Raw genomic sequence first — 19,225 nt, forward strand, 5'->3', positions numbered from 1 at the left:
GTTTATTTAACAGGACCTTTTAAATGGTTTCTCCATTTATGTAACAAAGACAGGTCCTTATTTAAAGGGTACGTTGGAATAATAAGAACTAAGCAGAATTTCCATTAAAGCCCCTCCTCTCTTTCCCTCTCTAACAAGTCCTAAGGTTTCAGTCCCCTTTGATGAGTTGAACTATCAATCACAAATATTCACAATTTCGTTATCAAGAATCAGCAAAAGTTATAAATCTGCCAGATTTTCAAAGTACAAAAACTGAGAGTTAATCAAGAATTAACAGAAGTTTAATTTGTTTTAGCCAGTCATATGATCTTCCTCCCAATGAATAAAAAAAAAAAGAACAATAAATTGAACTCCATAGTAAACCATGCAAAAATATATTATAAATAATGAAATAAAGGCTCACTATAATATTGATTTCTCAGTCTTAATTGAACTCGGGTGTCAGTGTTAGATACAGCGGGGTATGTTTAATTTCTTTTAAGCTTTCCATGTATTTAGAGGGTCCTTGAGAGTCATATACCTATAACCATGTCCTAAATGCGTCAGATAGAAGCACTTCTAGAAAAATATGAAGGTAGCGTAACAAAGAATTTCTATTGCAAAATTAGCAGAGGTCACCCTTCTCTTCTTGACAAGAAATCATGCAAATCAAGGAAAAAAATTTCAAGGTTCTATCATTTATGCAGCAATTGACAGCTACAGATCATTGATTACTCACTGAAAGATCCATGCAGCAAAACACTGATGTAGATTGATTAGCATAGGCATTCCACATCTTCTTGATGATCTTGTAAAGTAAGTGATGGCCAAGGAAATCATACCTTTAAAAGTTGCAAAATAAACTCACAGCTTCTCTGGGGCTTTTTCCTGTCTGCAGCTCTTATCGTTGCTACGGCATGTGGAATTGCCTAACAAACCAAGAAAATGAAGAAGGTTTAAGGAACGCCCACAAACTACATTTAAGTTAGAAATTTAGTAACTCAGGCTTAAGTACCATGCATGCAGGAAGCATCTCAAAGTAAAGAAAAAAGCTAGAAGTCTGAACAGCATACAGAGGCAATTAACCTAATTTATGTATAAGTACCACATGAAGATAGAAATACCGTGTTGCTATCTTGGGTTCAAGGAACTCCCACAAACTACATTTCAGTTATAAATTTAGCAACCCAAGCATAAGTACTGGTGCATACAAGAAGCACCTCAAAGTAAGGAAAAAAGCTAAAGTCCAGGCAGCATACAGAGGCAATTAACCTAATTTATGCAAAAATCCCACATGAAGGCAGGAGATGCCCAATGTTACTATCCCTTGTCATCCCTTTTCAAACCACTAGATCAAATATATCTTGCAGTTTTTAATTCAAATTCCATAAACCAGCATTCACTAGCATCAGAGGCACCTGAGCTAGTTGTAAACATCATAAGCACTAGTTTACCACAGCCTACCTCATTGCATTACCTCAAGAACAAAGTACTCCGGAAAATCTGAGAAGTCATTTGGTCTGGCAAGATCAGCAGGAAAAGGAACTTCTTATTAGGGCATTTTAGCAATCATTGACAAATTGAGACTCAGGTTAAGAAACTCACTTTGGTAGTCAATATCTGTGTCAAACCTTCTACTTTTATAAAATTTCACCAGATGTTGCAAACCAGCCATGTCAGTTTCCTGCCAGCCAGAGAATGAAATAAACCTCCATGCTAGAGCAAATGCAAAAAACTAACAAGATGACAAAAGATCAATTAAATATGCAAACTATTAAAGAAACTCGGAACAGCACATATATTTTTTAGTTAAAAAGTGATACTAATGTATTAAAAATTATAACATATCTCACTATTGAACAACCAATAAGAAGCAATCTAACTGCCCCATGCATATGGATCCCATGCATATGGATCATTGCAGGTAAGATGTTAAAAGAAAACATCAACCGATGCCACATTCAGAGCATTATGCAAAGAACATGAAAGTTAAGAATAGTTTTAGCGAAACTCAAAAAGACATGCAATTGCTACAAAAAGGGTTTCAAAATCATAACATAATTTTCCAGTGAAAGAAATAGGTGATAATTTGGTTAACGTCACATAAAGAAACTAATTTCATCACTAGTTATTGAGCATCAAATGCTGCTGATGATACCTCGGAAGATGTGCTAGCTAATGCAAGTGCAGCCTCGATTCGAACCCTCCAGAAGGCCTTGACACAAAGGAAAATCAAATGATTAAATTCAATTCATAACGACTCTTAGCCAAATAAGTCCTTGGGGAGCAGAAAAACCTTGGAGTCAGTCAGGAAATTATTTAGTGCCTTGAGAACAGAAAATGAAAGCTCTGGTAAAGATTCTAGTGCAGTGATTGCTTGTGCCTGAGCTACCACATCTTCATCCTTCTCTAACTGATTAATCTGATAATTTTACCAAATTTAAGAAGTCAAATACCAATGAAAAATTAAATCATTGGAAGTGATTTATAAAAGCAACAGATACAGCTACACAACTGGATACAAATTCTGTACAATAAAAGCAATCTTGAACTAAGTAGTTACCTTGTTCTGTGTCATCAGATACAATTAGTTCTTAGTAAAATTCCCATTTATCCAATTATATTTATCAAAGACAAATAATTGGGCTTCAACAGGTTGAAAAAGATTTCAAGTAAATACTTAATTGTTTAAGATATATTGTAAGATTACATCATCTTGAAGTTTAATATTACATGTGGATTTAGACTAGACTTATGCTTGTGGTGTGATTAACCACATTCTACGCCTAACAAAACTAATTGGAATTATGGCTTAATTTATAGGTTGATCACCACATGAAGGGTTAGAATGTATGCTCTTCCTGATCCTCTAAACTCAAAGCATGTTAATAGATGTTATTTTTCTTGCTTCGTATGCATAACTTTTTCATTTTCATAGAAGGCATATTCCAAGTTAAAATTGCAAGCTTCAAATTTTGTTATTAGTTAAATACAATCTTCGACATGCTAAAATTGAAATTTTCAAGCTGACTTTGGGAATTAGTAATTCAAGAACCGAGAACTTTATCTCGATTCTCAGTAATATCTAGAGGTTCACTTGAAGCTCATTAATAAACAACATTTTGCAAATATGCATAACAAATTGCATCTTGTCACATATGTGAATAATCTCCAAAAGAATGAACAAATTGTCAGGCAGAAAATCTGAACACGGAAGTTGTGTTTCCAACAAATTTAGCTAGAAGCAACCAAGTAGATTAGCATGCCATCTTTGATAGTGCACTCCAATGGTCCATCATCCAAACTATAGAAATAAAACTGAATGGTTTACTCCAATTATTTGCCAGCAACCAATAATAGAGAAATAAGTATAAATATCTTTCCCTGCTGCATGGAGGAACAGAAACAGCTACATACAAGGTAGAGGAGAGGCTATGGCTATGAGAATAATTGAGCGAACACTGCATGTGTCATAATCATCTTCTAGGAGAAAATAACCCTTTTAAATAAGGCCAAGGAGAAATGTCAAATCCAACCAGAAATGTATCTACCACTACTGCTTTGCTTATGTGATATAATGATCCTAGCAATGGAAACAGATAAGAACATTGCCATACATCCACACTTATCAACCGTGAACATTTATGTGCATCCAAATTCTTCTTCTTTCTTTTTCTTTGTTGTGAATAAGCGAAATACAAGGCAAATAAAGGAGGCTGGTTTATTATTGAGGTATAATTCAATAGAATATGAAATTGATTTAGAAAATCACTCAAGTTTGGATGAGCACAGAACACAGATGTGATATTCCAGAAAGACAAGTTGCTGAAAGGGTGGAAATCAAGTTTTGGCAAAAACTCTCGTCTGAAATCAAGTTGCCAATATTCCCTCTAATCAGAAATATCAGGACAATATACCCAAATAAACCTTTTGCGCTTGTCTGAAATCATCAGACAAAATAACCTTGCAACTGAGACTTATTTCATGCTGTGTTATGCAAAAACATTGACAAGTTTCTCTCCTTCAACAGCAATGATGGGGAACAATCACGCACATCCAAAATTCTTTTTGTTAATAAGAGAACAAACACCAAAAAAAAGGTGGTTTAATTTTATCTTAGGTATAATTCAATAGAAGACATCTACACCGGAAGAATACAGAAGACGGGTGTTATATTCCTACATGACCAGTTGGAAAGTGATGATGGAATTGTCAACATTTTGGTTAAGCATTTTACAACCATGCAGAGCAAGAGCCAATATTCCCCCTAATGATTTTTTTTTGTGTGTGTTGGGGGGGGGGACCCTTAAATCAACAAAGAGAAATAACAGGAATACATAACTTAATAAACCATATGTACTTAATGACTGAGTAAACTATCAAGGAAAATGACCTTGCAACTGACCTACTTAATGCTGGGTTATGCAAAACATTGACAAAATTCACCTAGAAATGAAAACAATAGTTTTCTTACCCACATCTGTACAGGTTGATTAAAATGAATTTCAGCAAGATATTCCATCTCCGGATCTGCCCTAATCCACAACAATGGGGAGTCTACACTGCAAAAGAACAATTAAACATGGAAGAATGTGTTAATGAAATCTTCTGGAACAAGATATAAAGAAAAAAATCCACATTTGTGTGATAAATACCTCGAACGCATATCTACTGTAGGCAAATCACCATTATCATCAGAGCCATCAGGTTTTGAACCCTTTTTAGGCTTCTGGTAGCGTCTAGCAGCAAGCTTTGAGTGGCATGCTATTTCCAGCAGCTGCCATGCATCCCAGCCATTGGAAGATCAGGATGATCAGACATACCATCAAGTTCATAAACCCTCACAGTCATAACTCCAGGCCACCCAATATCACCATCACGATTTTCAGAATCAGGATTAGCATTTAGAACTGATACACTTGAATCGATTGTAGCTGTACATTCGCGCAGAACTGCCAACTCAATGATATTTTTCCGCTTGTTGTAGGAAACCCCATCCTTACAAATAGAGGATAGGAAAGAAAATAACACTTAAGTATATGAACGAGCAAGAAAATGCCAAATGCAGAAGACATTAAATACATGATTCACTTAAATCATACCTGAGAACTGGACATCCATATAATCCTACCCACCGAGGAAAAATTCTTTGAGAAATGGACGCTCCAGATTTCCAATTTTATTAGCAAAATGCCGGAACTGAGTATAAAAGTTTATAGCTTAATTAGTGACACAGACACAATTAATTGTATCTTAATTTTAAGTAAAACAATACATAATTTTATGAATTAAAACAAAGAAAAAGACAGAATCATGGAAATACTCTCATATGTGCCATTATCAAATATATATAGCCATACAAACAATAAATCCATAGTAAGTTAGTATCAATAGGCAGAAGAAGATCAAGGGTCCAAAATAATTGGCAGAAGAAGGGCTCAAACCCTGCAATTTTACCAATTCAAGCCTACCAATTTTCCTTGTGGACCCTTGCCAAATTACTGCATCAAAAACATGTTTTCAAGCTCCATTAATTTAAAATGAAGCAAAACATAAACACAAATCCTGAACACCAGCACTTAGTTTTTTAACAAATAGTTATTCTAGATGACTCTAATTTAAAATTAACACTAAGTCAGCATTTCCATAATTCTCATTATTGCTGTTGCGAACACTTCCAAGTATTGTATTTGATATCATGATGGGTAATGATTTATCTCTTTGCCAAATATGTCATCTCATGAAGGGGAAATTCACAACCTAGACTGAAATTTTAATCAGACTAGAAGAAAGGGTCTTTATCCTTATTTGGATTCCTATTTTTCCCTATGGTTGTGGAACTCTGAAAGAGTTGCCTACCTAGGAACTCTAACTGTGGTTCCTACCTTAATTTACTGGAACTTCCAACATCCTTTATTCATTAATAATTTTCCTCTTAAGGTTTACAATTTAGGAAATAAGATGCAAAACACTAGTTTCATATTCTAATAAGAATTATAATATGACAGCAAAGTATACTAATTTATTAGGATAGTTTTATTTAAACTAATAGGAGAATTCTAGTAAATAAATCATAACTAACCCCACTAAATCAAAGCCAAATCCCGGGTTAGAGAAAAGCTTGTCCTCAAGCTTGACATCAAACACTTAATGATAAACCAACCCAATTCATCATAATTTCAATTTCTGGTTCTGCATCATTTTGACTAGCCAATTCCAACTGAAAGAGCTTTTACATTCATGCCTAACTGTAAACAGTTCATCACAATTATAGCATAAGCCCTTCACCTTTCTCTCTGCCATTTCTTCCTTGATAGGTTTTTTATAAAAGGTTGTAGTGAGACTCATAGTTCCACTTAATGTGTCACTGTCCTCATTACCTAGCCAAGTTACCTTACGCTTATTTCCAACATGTAGCATCTGTTGCTTCTGCTCAAAAGCTCTAGCAAGACTGTTAGCCATGACTAAATCAAGGGTTTTTTGCATTTGAACATCAAGTTGAATTTAATCATCCAACCCAACCAAGAATAACCCAACTTGTTGATCCAATCGAACATAATGACTGGCCCTTGCCAATTTTTCTTAAAGCTGCCGCAGATAGATCTTTATTATACCTGTTTGTTTCAGACTAACCAAATCTCCCATGAGATTGCTGCCCACAGAAGGACCAAACGAAGGGTGCAACCATTACAAAACTTTAACCAATACATTATATGCCCCACCAATTTCATCTAATAAGACCAAGTTGCGCTTCTCCCAACATGTCAAAGGCTGCCAAACCTACCTTGTCTGCTCATCGGTGTGTTGGTTTTTAAGAATTGTTCACGTCATGCAGCCATAAAGGATCTTCAGATCCATGAAAAGTAGGAAAATCTAATTTTGCATACTTGGGACCAGTTCCTCCAACTAGCAGAACCCCACCTAGTGGTGGTGCTGCTGCCCCTCCCTAGCAATTAGTGGCCAGTGCACCTATTCTAGTTGAATTGTCGAACTATTTGCATCTCCATCCCCAATAGTTGATTTACTCAAGTCGGAAAAAAGGCTTTCACCTGTTCTTGCATTCAGAGTCATTTGCCAGAGGTGGTTATCCATACGGTTCTGCAGATTGACAATTTTAGCCTCCACAAAGAGTTTGTATAACTCAAATGGCATTGCCCATTGTGGCAGGCTTTGATGGCAAATTGTTATGGTCCCCAGTTTGGGATCGAGTCACTGAACGATCAACAGAGAAATCAGATCCAAAGAAAGGGTCTTTACCCTTTTTTCGTTTCCTACTTTTTCCTATGGTTGTGGAACCCTAAACGAGTTGCCTATCTTAATTTTCTGGAACTTACAACCTCCTTTAATCATTAATAACTTTCCTCTTAAATAGAGATTTAAAATTTAAGAAATAAGATGCAAAATCATAGTTTCACGTTCTTATAAGGAAAACTGAAATATGACAAGACAGTATCCTAATTTATTAGGAAAGTTTTATTTAAACTATAAACAAATTCTAGTAAATAAATCATATTCAGATTCCCACTTGTCAATCATATTCCTAGTCTAACAACTAAATTCCTCTCTAATGTTTGTTTCAATAGTCACTACTGTACACGTACTTCTCTCCAAGAGAAATCTTCCCTAATCCATCTAATTTCCATTTTACCACCATAGTTTCAATTAAATATGAAAAGCACTCACCTATCAGCATTTAACCACTATTTATGTTTTTAAATTATTTATAGCTTTTATCATTGAATTTCTTTATTTATAAATGCCTTTTACTTTAAGCATTTTATTTTATTTATATTACTCTGCAATTTATTCATTTTTGCAATTTACTTTTCCACAATTTATTTTAATCATCTTTTATTTCACTTCTACTTTTGTATTTACTTCATGCATTTGTTTTATTTAGTTTAGTCATTTAATTAATATTTATTTTATATTGTTTATTTACCTTTTATTTTTTAATTGGGTAAAATCATATGTCGATGGTATGAGAAAAGTTTCCCAAAACGTAGCAAAAATGAATGGTGTCAAGTTCCTGAAACTATAGTTTTTAGGAATGAAATGAAATTCTTGAACTCTACCAGACTACTAGATAGAATTTCAACAATTACTTCTCATAAAAGAATGCAGATTTTAGGAATGAAATAAAATTTTTTATCCCAAAACCCATTTTTAGATTCTGCCGAATTCCTGAAAATATATAAAAGTTTGTTAATTTCAAAACAAATCAATTTGTTTTCCAAATAAACAAACCATAATCTAAAAAAATGGTTAAAGAGGATTATTTTCAAATGTCTTAAAACCATTTTTTTCAAGATCTAAGATTATGCATATGATTAATTGGTACAGCTTTCAGACAGACACTGTAATGAGGATGCTAATACACGGGTACTTGCATTCCTAACTCCTGCTTTGTTTTTCTCTAGTTTTATTTACATGCCTAAAAATTTTATTTTTCTCAAATCTTATTTAGTTTTAGGGTTTCTAGAACGATAATTTTTTATTGGTGATGAATTACAGCTAACCGAAAATGATTAGCAGCAGTACCATTGCAGATGTTATGACAAGCAGAAAGGCAATTAATAAATAGATGGCACATAGATGATAACTGAGAAATAAGAAAAGAAAATATATATGATCACCTCTTTTGTACTAAGAGACCTCACAGGACAGGTTGTACTTTGTGCACGACAAATTATTGCTTGCAGAATCTTCATAATGAAAAAAGAAAACCAAGAACAAATGACAGTCAACAAAAGAAACTGATTCCACAATCCCTTTACACATAACATCCAAAATGCTTCAAATAGGACAACTAGGACCAAGATGATACCCCATACCTTTTTGAAGAAGTCAGGTCCCATCTGCTTTTCTAACATCTGAAGAATTGCCACCTTCAGGATAAAAATAGTCAACAAAACGGCCAAAAGATATAAGCGACAATAATGATAGTGCTCCCTTGGTTATTTCTGACTCTCCCAGTTTAAAGTAAATTTTATTGCTATTTTTGCTACTTTTTCTTCCAGAAACAGAAAAGCAAAAAAGAAATTTCCATTTTTGAACAAGAGCAATTAAAAATTTTGAAAATTAAATATCTTAAACTTTTATGAATAATCATAATGTATGATCAATATTTGCATATGCAACGACTGTGTTTCAAAGCATAGCACATTATAACCATTTCTATGTTTTACAACATTTTAGCCATATGCTATCTTTAACCAAATACTTCTTATTCTCAACGTATACCTTGCACATTTTAGCAACTTTTAAAGTAGTTAATAAAAGCAACAACTAGATGACGCCAAAACTATTTCACCTCCATGTTCTTGAACACATTCCTTTAATTCAAGGTTCATTTCATCATTCATAGTCATAAGATACTTGAGTGACTTAGTAAAAAATTAGGGGGTAATATAACATCATGAAAAAAGAAAAAATAAGTCAAAAGTAGCTACTTACTGACTTCCATGATCGTATTTTTCCAAGCAAGCCAATGGAATGAGTTCCATACAAATCCTTGCAAGCAAAAGAGGAACTCAAAGCTGTTGCACCACTATCATCTGCTTTGCAAACAGCACAATTTGCCTACATTTACATGAATAAAATAGCATAATTCTGCATCTGAAAACATAAGGGGGGGGGGGGGAGGGCAATTTACATCTATCTCATGCTTGTCTCCTAATGAGAGTATAGATTTAAACATAGCTAAATACTCGGAATCATTTCATACTAATGCCACATGCCCACTTCCCATCCACATCAAGAAAATGAATTAATGATGCTAAATTTTATAAAGCCTTTGAATATCAGCCTCCAGTACTATTTGAAACAAAAAATTGCAGTCACATTCTCAACATGCCAAAAGTGTAAGAATTACTAACCTACTTTTGGGTTTAGAAGATGCGCAAACTTAAATCAATGAATTCTAAGTATTCAAATTATACAATTTTTGGTAAGGAAGTCCAGTATAAATCACCCAGAACTTTACATGTTTCAAATCTCCAACGTAATTATTATTAATTAAATCGAGAATTTATGAATATCCAAATCATCAAGAATTATTATTCATAACTCAAGAACTTATGAATATTCAAATGATGCAATATTTAGTAAGGAAGTCCAGTATAAATCATCCAGAACCTAAGAAATTTTTATTCAAAACTCCATTGTATTATTAATTAAATAAAGCCCCTCAGTGAGATAAATTTTCCAGTTATCACAAGGATAGAGAAAAATGAAACAGAAAATCAGAAAAAGGGGATTTTCTTTTTAATTCTCCCATAGATCAAGATGGATACAGTAAAAATTTTGATACTAATAAAAAATAAAAATAAAAAATATACCATAGTGTCTCTTGGTTTTTAATATTTCAGTTTTTTTTTTTCGTTCTTTAAACTCATTTCCTATGAGGATGCCAGCTCAACATCAGAATTTAGGTTTTGTTTACGAGCATAAGATGTTAATGGTAAATGAACACATTTAGTAATAGGAAGAATCAAATGAGGTAAGCCATGAATTGCAAAAAGAGATTTAGAATAGAGAGTATTCACTCGAACTACATGCAATAAGCTTTCATAGAAAAAGTACAGCCTACTAAAACAGTAACCACAGAGGAAACCAAATAGGTTCTCTCAATTAGCAACCATGATCAGCTTCTCCATTAATTTCAATCTTACATGACTCCATAGAAAACAAACCTTGTATCTTCGATACCGTGCCTCATTATTTCCTAAAAATTTCTTGATGAACAAATCTGTCAAAAAACCAGCAAGACCATCCAGCAGCCACTCTGACAACAAAACAGCAGCCAAATCAGCACTAACAGAAACCTTTTCTTCCAAAGCTTATCAAAATAAATTACTAATTAACTTGCTTAAATTTCAGTCAACCCATACAAGCCGCCATTATCCATCAACATACCATCATTTGGTGCCTCAGGAGTAATATACACCCCAAACCACTGTCTTGAAAGAGCAAAAGCAAGTTTGATGCATGTGTCTATTGTCTGTCAAGACACAAATTTACATATCAACAACATAAGGAAAGAAAAGAAAAACTTGAGACCTGGCATAGATGTCATACACTGCAGTTCATGCTCATATAGAGGTTCAACTAACCTCAAAATAATAATAATAAAATAAAATACGCATCATAAACAAAACAATTTACATTGTAGTCCCTATTAATTGCCAACATTTAAACCACATCCAACTCGTAAGATGGGAAAGATAAGCACGCATTTAAGGTCATAACATACCCAAATCAAACCAATAAAACATTAAACCTAAAAATTGAGAAAAGTGAAATACATATAAAAAGAACATGCTGGACCATGGTGAAACATATAGCCACGATTAAAACTTACATGTTACATGCAGCAGGTTCTTAGTTAACAAGAATGTGATAGATATTGTATCAAATTCAATAGTTTAGCCAAGCAAATAGTGCTGTCCATAGAGAAGAAGCAGTATTATGGAATTTAGATTAGACAATTATTTTGTTTGCTTAAAGTAATACTGTGTGATGTATTTTGCATCTTAAACTGACTCCTAGAGTAATAATGCGGAACAAGTGTCCATATCTAAGATTAGACTCATATGTCACGTGCCTCAAAAATATGAGCCCAAGCAGTGAACAAACCTGATCAATGACCTTCTCATCAAATAAAACTTGAGAAGTAAGGATGCACAAGGAGGCTCCAACAGTTGAGGAAGATATTGCCATTTCAGGAGATAGAAAAACTTGGTTGTATGACCCAAATGGAAATTTTGCATCAAGATACTGTTCATACTCACTGTGAAAGTATAATGTTAAACAACCACATAAACTGTAATCAGGGAACTTAAATGTAAATAGCCTGATTATGAAATGAAAGAAAAGATTTTATAATATGTTAAATTTAACCAAAGACAAAAACCTGAATGCATTATGGAAAAACTCCACTGTGTGACGCAGCTTTGGCAAATTAGGTGGTAAACACATGTGTGAAATGAGACCATTATGCTGATCAGGGAGGATTTCAAATGGTCCAACTGCTAAGGATATCCACTGAGCAGTAACAGGAACATCTAACCTGTAGACATATGTCTTGCAGGGAGGCTCATATTTGCTCAATACCTGCAAAACAGAATAATTAGAATATCAAAAGCCTCAACTGTATTTGTAAAATCCTTAATATAACTGAAGAGAGGGATGGAAGAGAATTAGGCTCATCTCAATAGTCAGCAAGTCCATAACTTCAGGAAACTACTTTTTGAAAAAAAAAATGAAGAGTACCATTAAGAAAATCTAGATGCTAAATACAAGGTCCAGTATACACTATTCTTAACATTTACCACTAACCCTCAATATATTAATGCCATACTTCTGCAATTGCAAAAGAAAATTCATGCTCAAAACTATTTTTTGCTCCTATCTTGAATTTACTACCCTTACCAAGAGGCTTTTACAGTTCCAACACCTAACCAGCAAAAATTTTCACAGCACACAGAAACCTTAAAAGAGGCTTCAGTCAAATGAGTAATATGTCAAACATCACAAAGGCTTTTCTTTTAAATGGTACTGGACGCTGAAAAATGGATCAGGGAAATTGATTTGTTTGATGTTGAGTTATTTGAGATCTTGCCCAGATAAAAATAATCATACTCTAGCCTACCAAGGATATTCCAAAAGGATTAGTACAAAAACAAACATTTTAGCCCCCTCAGTACCCCCAACATGAAACATGCTTTAGTCACATAAAGTGAAATTGCCACCTAAAATTAAGGTTTTCTACTTATATTGATTAGCAACGATGCATTCCAGTGCATTATATTTGGTCAACAAGCAGCAAACAATTCTTTTTCAGCAGAAAGGGGGAAAAGAGACTGGGCTACAGTTCCCAGAATAAGAAGCAAGGAATACAACCAACCTCATTGATGAACTTTATCCAACAATGAAGGAATTAATTGTAGCAATCATATCTTTTAAACACATGATACTTCAATTATAACTATCATTTTGACCCTCCAGAACTTTAGCTGAGCCAAAACAGTGCCTAGCCTAAAATATTTTTCTGCAATGATTCGCAAATTGCATTGAACTGTAACAAGTATTGAATAACTCAAACCTTTTTTATCTCCCTTAAATGGATTATTCCACCTTCAAAAAGTTTACAAATCAAAATGCCATGCAATATATCAACCTAAACCTCGATTACAAGGATGCATGTGGTGAGCATAGATTTAAATTTAACCTTCAGATTTCCAATCTGGTGCCCTCCCAACTGAGCTATCCCTACAATTTATGCACCAATCTAGAACTGAACTTTATTATTTACGCACAAGAATAAGATAAAATAAAGACATTTTTCCCATCAATTTTGTCTCACTTATGCATGTCACACAGTTTTTGGCAAAGTAGAAACCTAGAAATCAACTACATATTTTCCATCACATTTGTCTCACCTGATATAATAAGCTCCCATTGCTGACAGCTACGAGATTGTGAGCAACCGTGAACTCCAGATCAAAACTGAACAGAAAATATGTAGATGGTAAAAAGCCCAAAGTAGCCAAATTACTACAAGAAGTGACAGAATATAGTCACATACCAGCACCGCTGATTATTGTCATCGATACAAGGAAACCAGCACCGAGCACGCCGTATCTGATTATCAGTATGGACCACATTATCCTCAAATGAATCCCTGTCTCCATTTTCTCTACCCAATAGTTAACACGAACAGATTTCACATTCTGCATCCAATACCAACCTACATGAGAGACCGAAATACTCATAAACCTCATCAACTGAACTTGGTACACACTAGAATACATCAGCCAAAATCTTCATTTCTTTGCTTCACAAAAAAGCAAGTTTTTAGAAGTCATATAGCGGCAACTTTTGCTACTTGCATAAAAACACAAATCACAATAGGGGGGGAAAAGGTTCTGGAAAGAACTGAAAATTCTAGACATGACTTTTACATATGAGAAGAAAATGCATGTTATATACTACAATTTACTACACTTCTATCAAAATTATGCTACAATTTAGTCATAATTCCCTTTTACGTTTCCGCTAAACTAGTAGTGAAAGAAACATTTCTAGTCAGTTCTATTCTTTAGCATATATATTTCGAGAAATCAAAACCAAATAAGCCATATCACATTGATTAAGCATTTACATGCAACTTTTTAAAAAATAATTAAAAATCATATATTCACTAAAAAACAGCTGCAGTAACCTGCTTGACTTCAGCAGAAGATTGTACTCCATTAGGCTCCGTATTAATTTGCTCAATTTGCATCTTATTGCAACAATTGATGAGCAAATTAGGGATCAGTTCTGTCTCAAGCGCCGTGACGTAAGCAGCTGCAGCAACATCCGCGGCTGAACTCGGTGAAGACACAGCGGAGACCCACCGCTTCTCAATATCGGAGCTCTGATTACGCGGGTAATACTCAAAATCTGTCGGTTCCCCATCTACAAGCACACTCTCAATCCCTAAATTCTCCGCATGTAATCCAACGATACCGATATCAGGCACCTCAATTTCAAGCTCAGTGTAGCTGAAAGTGCAAAATGACATCGCGTTAACTAAACACAGCAATTAACACATCTCCATGATAAATTGCAGAGCAAGGAGAAGTGAACAAAATAGAATTACCCGTAAATGCGACGAAGGTTCGTGTCGATGGAGAGGCAAAGCTTCTGGTGGCGGACAACGGCACCGGAGTGAGCTGGCTTCGGGTCTTCGGGCTTGGGCTTGCGAGGCTTGGCCATGGCTCGGCGTCAGACGACTCTGGTCCCTTTTTCGAACTCGAAAAAGTTTTCGGATGAACAGTGAGAGAAGAGTTTATTTATGGAGAAGCTCACGAGCTCCTCCTGTGGATTTGCTGGTGATGATCTACCCTAACATTATTTTTTATTCGACCATTACCTTACACGTGTCATGATGGGGATTGGAGGATCAGCCAGGAGTCTGATTTTGACTCGGCATATGAACCTTGTTGTAGGGGATTAATTAGTAGAATTTTCACTAAAAATTACACGGAAGCTCTTGTATTAGCTCTTAAATTGCATTTTGTCCTCTATTAAAAAATAGTTAAATTAGTCCTTGTATATTTTATCAAAGAATAAATTAGTCTTTTCTATTAAAAATTCAATTTATCTGTACTATTAAAAATTTAATCTATCATGTATACCTTATATTGATGTGCATATACTAATTTTTAAACGTAAAAATTGATGGAATTTTTAACCAAATGACCAGTTTACTTTTTAATCTAACATATAGAGACTAATTTGTTCATTTTTTGAGTAAATGAGGCAAAATGCAATATAGTTGATGGCATGTTTATTTTGCATATTTTATGTGTTCAAATCAATTAATTCTTAAAATAATTCCTGCTAAATTGGTGATTTTAAGTTTAAATTTTGTCAAGAAAGAAATTCGGGTGTTTTAATTCAAAGACGAGAAGAAAATAATTAAATTGGAGCACGAGCAATAAAAGAGGGGCCGAATCATAAATTTGGAAACATTTAAGGGCTGATCAGACTTTTAACTTTGTAAAAGCCATATTTAGAAAAGGAAATCTGATATTTTATTTCATGTAATTAGTTGGTAGGTGAGTTAGGCTAATTTTAGTATATGATTTGTGTATAAATAGGTTGTATGGTGGCCTTTGAAAAACACACCTTGTACACCTGGAAATTTAATAGAAAAAAAAATCAATCCATTTCTTATTTTATTTCCATTTCAATATTTTGGCTTAATTGCTTCCGAAGTCCCTTTTTCCTTTCCACCTTCCACCATTTCCATTTAAACCATTTCCATACGCCAACTAAGTATGATTAATTTCATGCTTCACTAAACTTCTAACTTAGTTTTAGGCCAATATTCTTTCCGGTCAATAATTGTGAGAATTGAATCCATACTAAAAATCTTTCATAACAATATTCACCATCTCTCCGGAATATGGGATAGTACAAATCCGTCCCTTAAAGTTAATTCAATTTCAACACAAAATGCACGTTGGGTTGGAGTCATTTTGGCGTACAATTGGGAAGACTAGTTGGCCGTGTTGTATTCGAATTCCTGCGAACAAATTGGCATATCCTGGCGGGGTCATGCTAGTGGGATTTTTGTCAATGGAGATAGTGATCAGATTTAAATGTCTCGCACGGTTGAGGCCGTTGATCCGAGTTGAGTTCTTTAGAACTCAAGGCTGCTGGAGTCTTGAATTGCGAACGTGTGTATTGCAATTAGACAATTGGTAAGAGTTGATTTGCAAGTCGTATCAGAATAAACTACAAAATGAAGAATTGGCGGTTGGGACGTTCTTAGTCGCTATAACCAACTTATAGTTTGGAAGAGAAAATCATTTTTAAGGACCGATTCAAAACCGGAATTAATTGAGTCTAAAGCTAAGGCTTAATATTTCTGTTTACAAAATTCAAACCCATTTTCTTATTTTATCTTATTTTTTATTAATATAATTGTTTATTTCTACTATCTCACTTATTTAATTTCTAAACATTTTCAACTCGCCTAATTTATTTTATTTGTTTATTTTTCAGCGAGTTTGTTTCGAGTCATAGAGACGACTATTGCCACGACAGAAATCCTATTCACAATAAAAAAACGAAATTGTATAACAATAACCAATTCCTGTGGATTCGACCCTACTACTCTTTACTACTATCTAGAGTTAATTTGTTGTAAAAATTTTTATTTGGTGGTTCCAATGCCTATCAAATTTTGGCGCCGTTGCCAGGGATTTGAAATATTTTTTCTAATTTTTGTTTGTTTTCCTTATGATCAGGTCAGAATTAGGGGCTCTAGAATTTGAACCAGAAATAGAGAAGTTGGCTTGAAAACTGCGAAGAGAAGTTATTAAATGCGGTAAACAACCACATCCGGAGTTTAAAATAGGATCTTATACTGAGAACATTTTCTCATTTAATGAACCAAACGAAATGGCAAATCAAACTATACACTAACTCGCAACAGCACCAAATGAATGACAACCACTGTGCATTACTTATTCGGCGGGAGAAACACTGTTCGAGTTGAAGTCGGGCTTAATTCATCTCTTGCCCACCTTTCGAAGAATGCAAAATGAAAATCCGCATACCCATCAATGACTCCTAGTACAATACCTCCATAGTACTTCTACTTGGAATTTTCCTTCTATCTTTTTACAATCACTCATAATTTGTTTTTTTTAATTATTTAATGAGCTAACAAATTAATGGAGTTCGAGTATTTAATAGTTTGTTAGAATAACTCACAATACCTAATCAATTTTTTTATTTATAAAATTTAACTAGTTTTCTTACTCGTGCAATTGTGCAATGCACAAGCTTACTATATGTATAAAATAGACTTGATTAAGATTAATTTACATAAAAATAAAATTACTTACAAATGATTTTTTTCAGAAAATGATTTAGGCTTTTTTAAAAAAGTAAATTAATTTTTATCGACTAATAAATAATTTTTTGTTGTCCAATCTATTTTCCATAAAATAAACACTAAAAAATACTATAAAAATTTGTTATAAATAATTTTCTATAAATCAAATACACCACATTTACCTTTTAAATTATCACAATGCGATATTATAATTGTTTTATTTTATTTTTTGCATTACGAATATTCATCGTGCATGATAAAGATAACATTCAATGAAAATGCCAAAGCAAGACAACTCAGATAAAAACAAAAACACCTCCGCCATAATAATTTAAATTATAAGAGTAAGAATATGGTAATTAGGTGTTGTTGTTGTTTTTATATGAATGTGATTAGTTTAACTTTAACATTAAACAAATGAGCTTATAATTATACCAGATTAGTCTGACTCTCACGTACATTTCCTGATGATTGGCGGTCCGTCCTAATATATAATTCAAGGTTAGACGATCTGTGCATTAAATGTCCTTGTATTCCTTGAACGCAAAGGAAGTTTCATTGGTAAAACAAATGTAGAAAGGAGGACAATTTTTCCTTATACCCCAATTTCTCCTCATTGATCACTCTTCTCCTCTCTTCTCTTCTTCCCTCTAATAAATTATCATCAAATTGACCATGGAAGCTACCCCTTCTCTCACTCCCACCCCATAAGCTCTCACTGATCACAATATTCCACTTTTGCCTCTCCATGCATGCTCTCCTCTTAAAACTTCAACCTTCTCCCTCCTAGCCAATAGCTATGGCCGTGAAATATACCCAGCTGCATCTTTTCAGTGTCATTCTTTGGCTGTCTTTGTATCTTTTATTCTTTGGGTGGTGCCATTTATTTGACATTAGTCACCAAGTATCCACTTCTCATCATCATCATCACAACCGTAAAGTCTTGGCTACCAAATTTGACTTCACTCCATTTCTACATCACAAGCATCAGAGTCAGGTTCCAGTTGCCCATCCTCAACCTTCCGGCAACGACATCGACCCACGTTATGGGGTTGAAAAACGCCTAGTTCCTACTGGTCCAAACCCATTGCATCATTGAGGTTTTCTTCTTCCTTTTCCTCTTCTCTTGTGTCTAAATCTATTTTTGTTTTTTTTTTTCTTCTCATCAAAAAACAAGAAGAAGAAGAAAAAAAGAATATGTAATATGAAATTGTTAATTTGGTATGACCTCCATACTTGTTCAATGTCCATAAACCATATAATTGAGTTATAGTACTGAAGTTGGATCTCTCTTTCTTCTTCTTTTTTTACGTTTTTTGGGATTTTTTTTTTGTACAACTAAATTTCCATATTTCGAAAAGTTATTAAAATGGATTTTACATGCAAATAATTTATTGTTTTATTGCCTTTTTTGTTCTGTGCTGTCAAGAAACAAATGGAGCATGAGTAGTTGTGACGGCACGGCTCACGACGGCAACCCAAATATTTGCGACTCTACCTATAACAAATTCCCACATTTAATTAAATTAGTTATATATTCTTAGGAACTTTGTGAATAATTATAACTTATTGGCAATGGCCTTTCTATAAAGGGTTGACTTTGGATAGAGATCTATAATTAAAATATTTATTTATTTATCCTTATATTGGTCTAGAAAAGTAAATGATAGTTTATTTAAATTCTAATATCTACAATAAAATAAAAATAGTTACATTAAATTTTAAAACGAAATTATTAAACAAAATAAAAATTACCTCTCCTCAGAAAAAAATATTTTTCGAAAATTTCAAACTAAAATGTCCATGGAGTTAACCATACACAACATTGGATGCTGAATGGGGTTTAAA

At 33.8% G+C, this 19,225-nt stretch overlaps 2 protein-coding genes and 1 long non-coding RNA gene across 5 annotated transcripts in view; all 3 read right to left on the reverse strand.

Annotated features, from left to right (window-relative positions):
• The window catches only part of LOC121203593 (transcription initiation factor TFIID subunit 2), a 22,422-nt gene extending 17,445 nt beyond the window's left edge, over positions 1 to 4,977 (reverse strand). The window contains exons 1-4 of one of the 2 annotated variants that reach the window (XM_041097153.1): positions 4,635 to 4,977; positions 4,454 to 4,541; positions 2,276 to 2,401; positions 2,138 to 2,194 (exon numbers count right to left, since the gene is read on the reverse strand). In XM_041097153.1, the coding sequence (XP_040953087.1) occupies positions 2,138 to 2,194; positions 2,276 to 2,401; positions 4,454 to 4,541; positions 4,635 to 4,645 (282 nt within the window). In that variant the 5' untranslated portion in view covers positions 4,646 to 4,977. Of the gene's footprint in view, positions 1 to 2,137; positions 2,195 to 2,275; positions 2,402 to 4,453; positions 4,542 to 4,634 lie in introns of those variants that run through there. The other variant, XM_041097154.1, reaches the window with a different exon arrangement.
• On the reverse strand, positions 832 to 1,595 carry LOC121219275 (uncharacterized). The gene is made up of 3 exons (XR_005915940.1): positions 1,585 to 1,595; positions 1,444 to 1,499; positions 832 to 908 (listed from the first exon to the last, which is right to left on the reverse strand). It is a non-coding gene; the product is annotated as an uncharacterized lncRNA (long non-coding RNA).
• Positions 4,978 to 5,081: 104 nt separating the features above from the next.
• Positions 5,082 to 14,844, reverse strand: LOC121219274 (transcription initiation factor TFIID subunit 2). 2 transcript variants are annotated; one of them, XM_041097155.1, is made up of 11 exons: positions 14,204 to 14,431; positions 13,568 to 13,729; positions 13,422 to 13,488; positions 11,894 to 12,093; positions 11,617 to 11,770; positions 10,897 to 10,981; positions 10,674 to 10,765; positions 9,436 to 9,561; positions 8,814 to 8,867; positions 8,616 to 8,684; positions 5,082 to 5,178 (listed from the first exon to the last, which is right to left on the reverse strand). In XM_041097155.1, exons 4-11 carry the CDS (start codon positions 11,956 to 11,958, stop codon positions 5,107 to 5,109), a joined length of 717 nt encoding a protein of 238 aa, XP_040953089.1. In that variant the 5' UTR covers positions 11,959 to 12,093; positions 13,422 to 13,488; positions 13,568 to 13,729; positions 14,204 to 14,431; the 3' UTR covers positions 5,082 to 5,106. The 2 variants fall into 2 exon arrangements, with proteins under 2 accessions (XP_040953089.1, XP_040953090.1); XM_041097156.1 differs by lacking the exons at positions 5,082 to 5,178; positions 8,616 to 8,684; positions 8,814 to 8,867; ... (2 more) ...; positions 10,897 to 10,981; positions 11,617 to 11,770 and adding an exon at positions 14,627 to 14,844 and having other exon boundaries at positions 13,568 to 13,712; positions 14,204 to 14,528.
• Between the last annotated feature and the right edge of the window lie 4,381 nt (positions 14,845 to 19,225).

The sequence above is a fragment of the Gossypium hirsutum genome, chromosome D07 (genome assembly GCF_007990345.1).
Source record: "Gossypium hirsutum isolate 1008001.06 chromosome D07, Gossypium_hirsutum_v2.1, whole genome shotgun sequence".
Taxonomy (NCBI): Eukaryota; Viridiplantae; Streptophyta; class Magnoliopsida; order Malvales; family Malvaceae; genus Gossypium; species Gossypium hirsutum.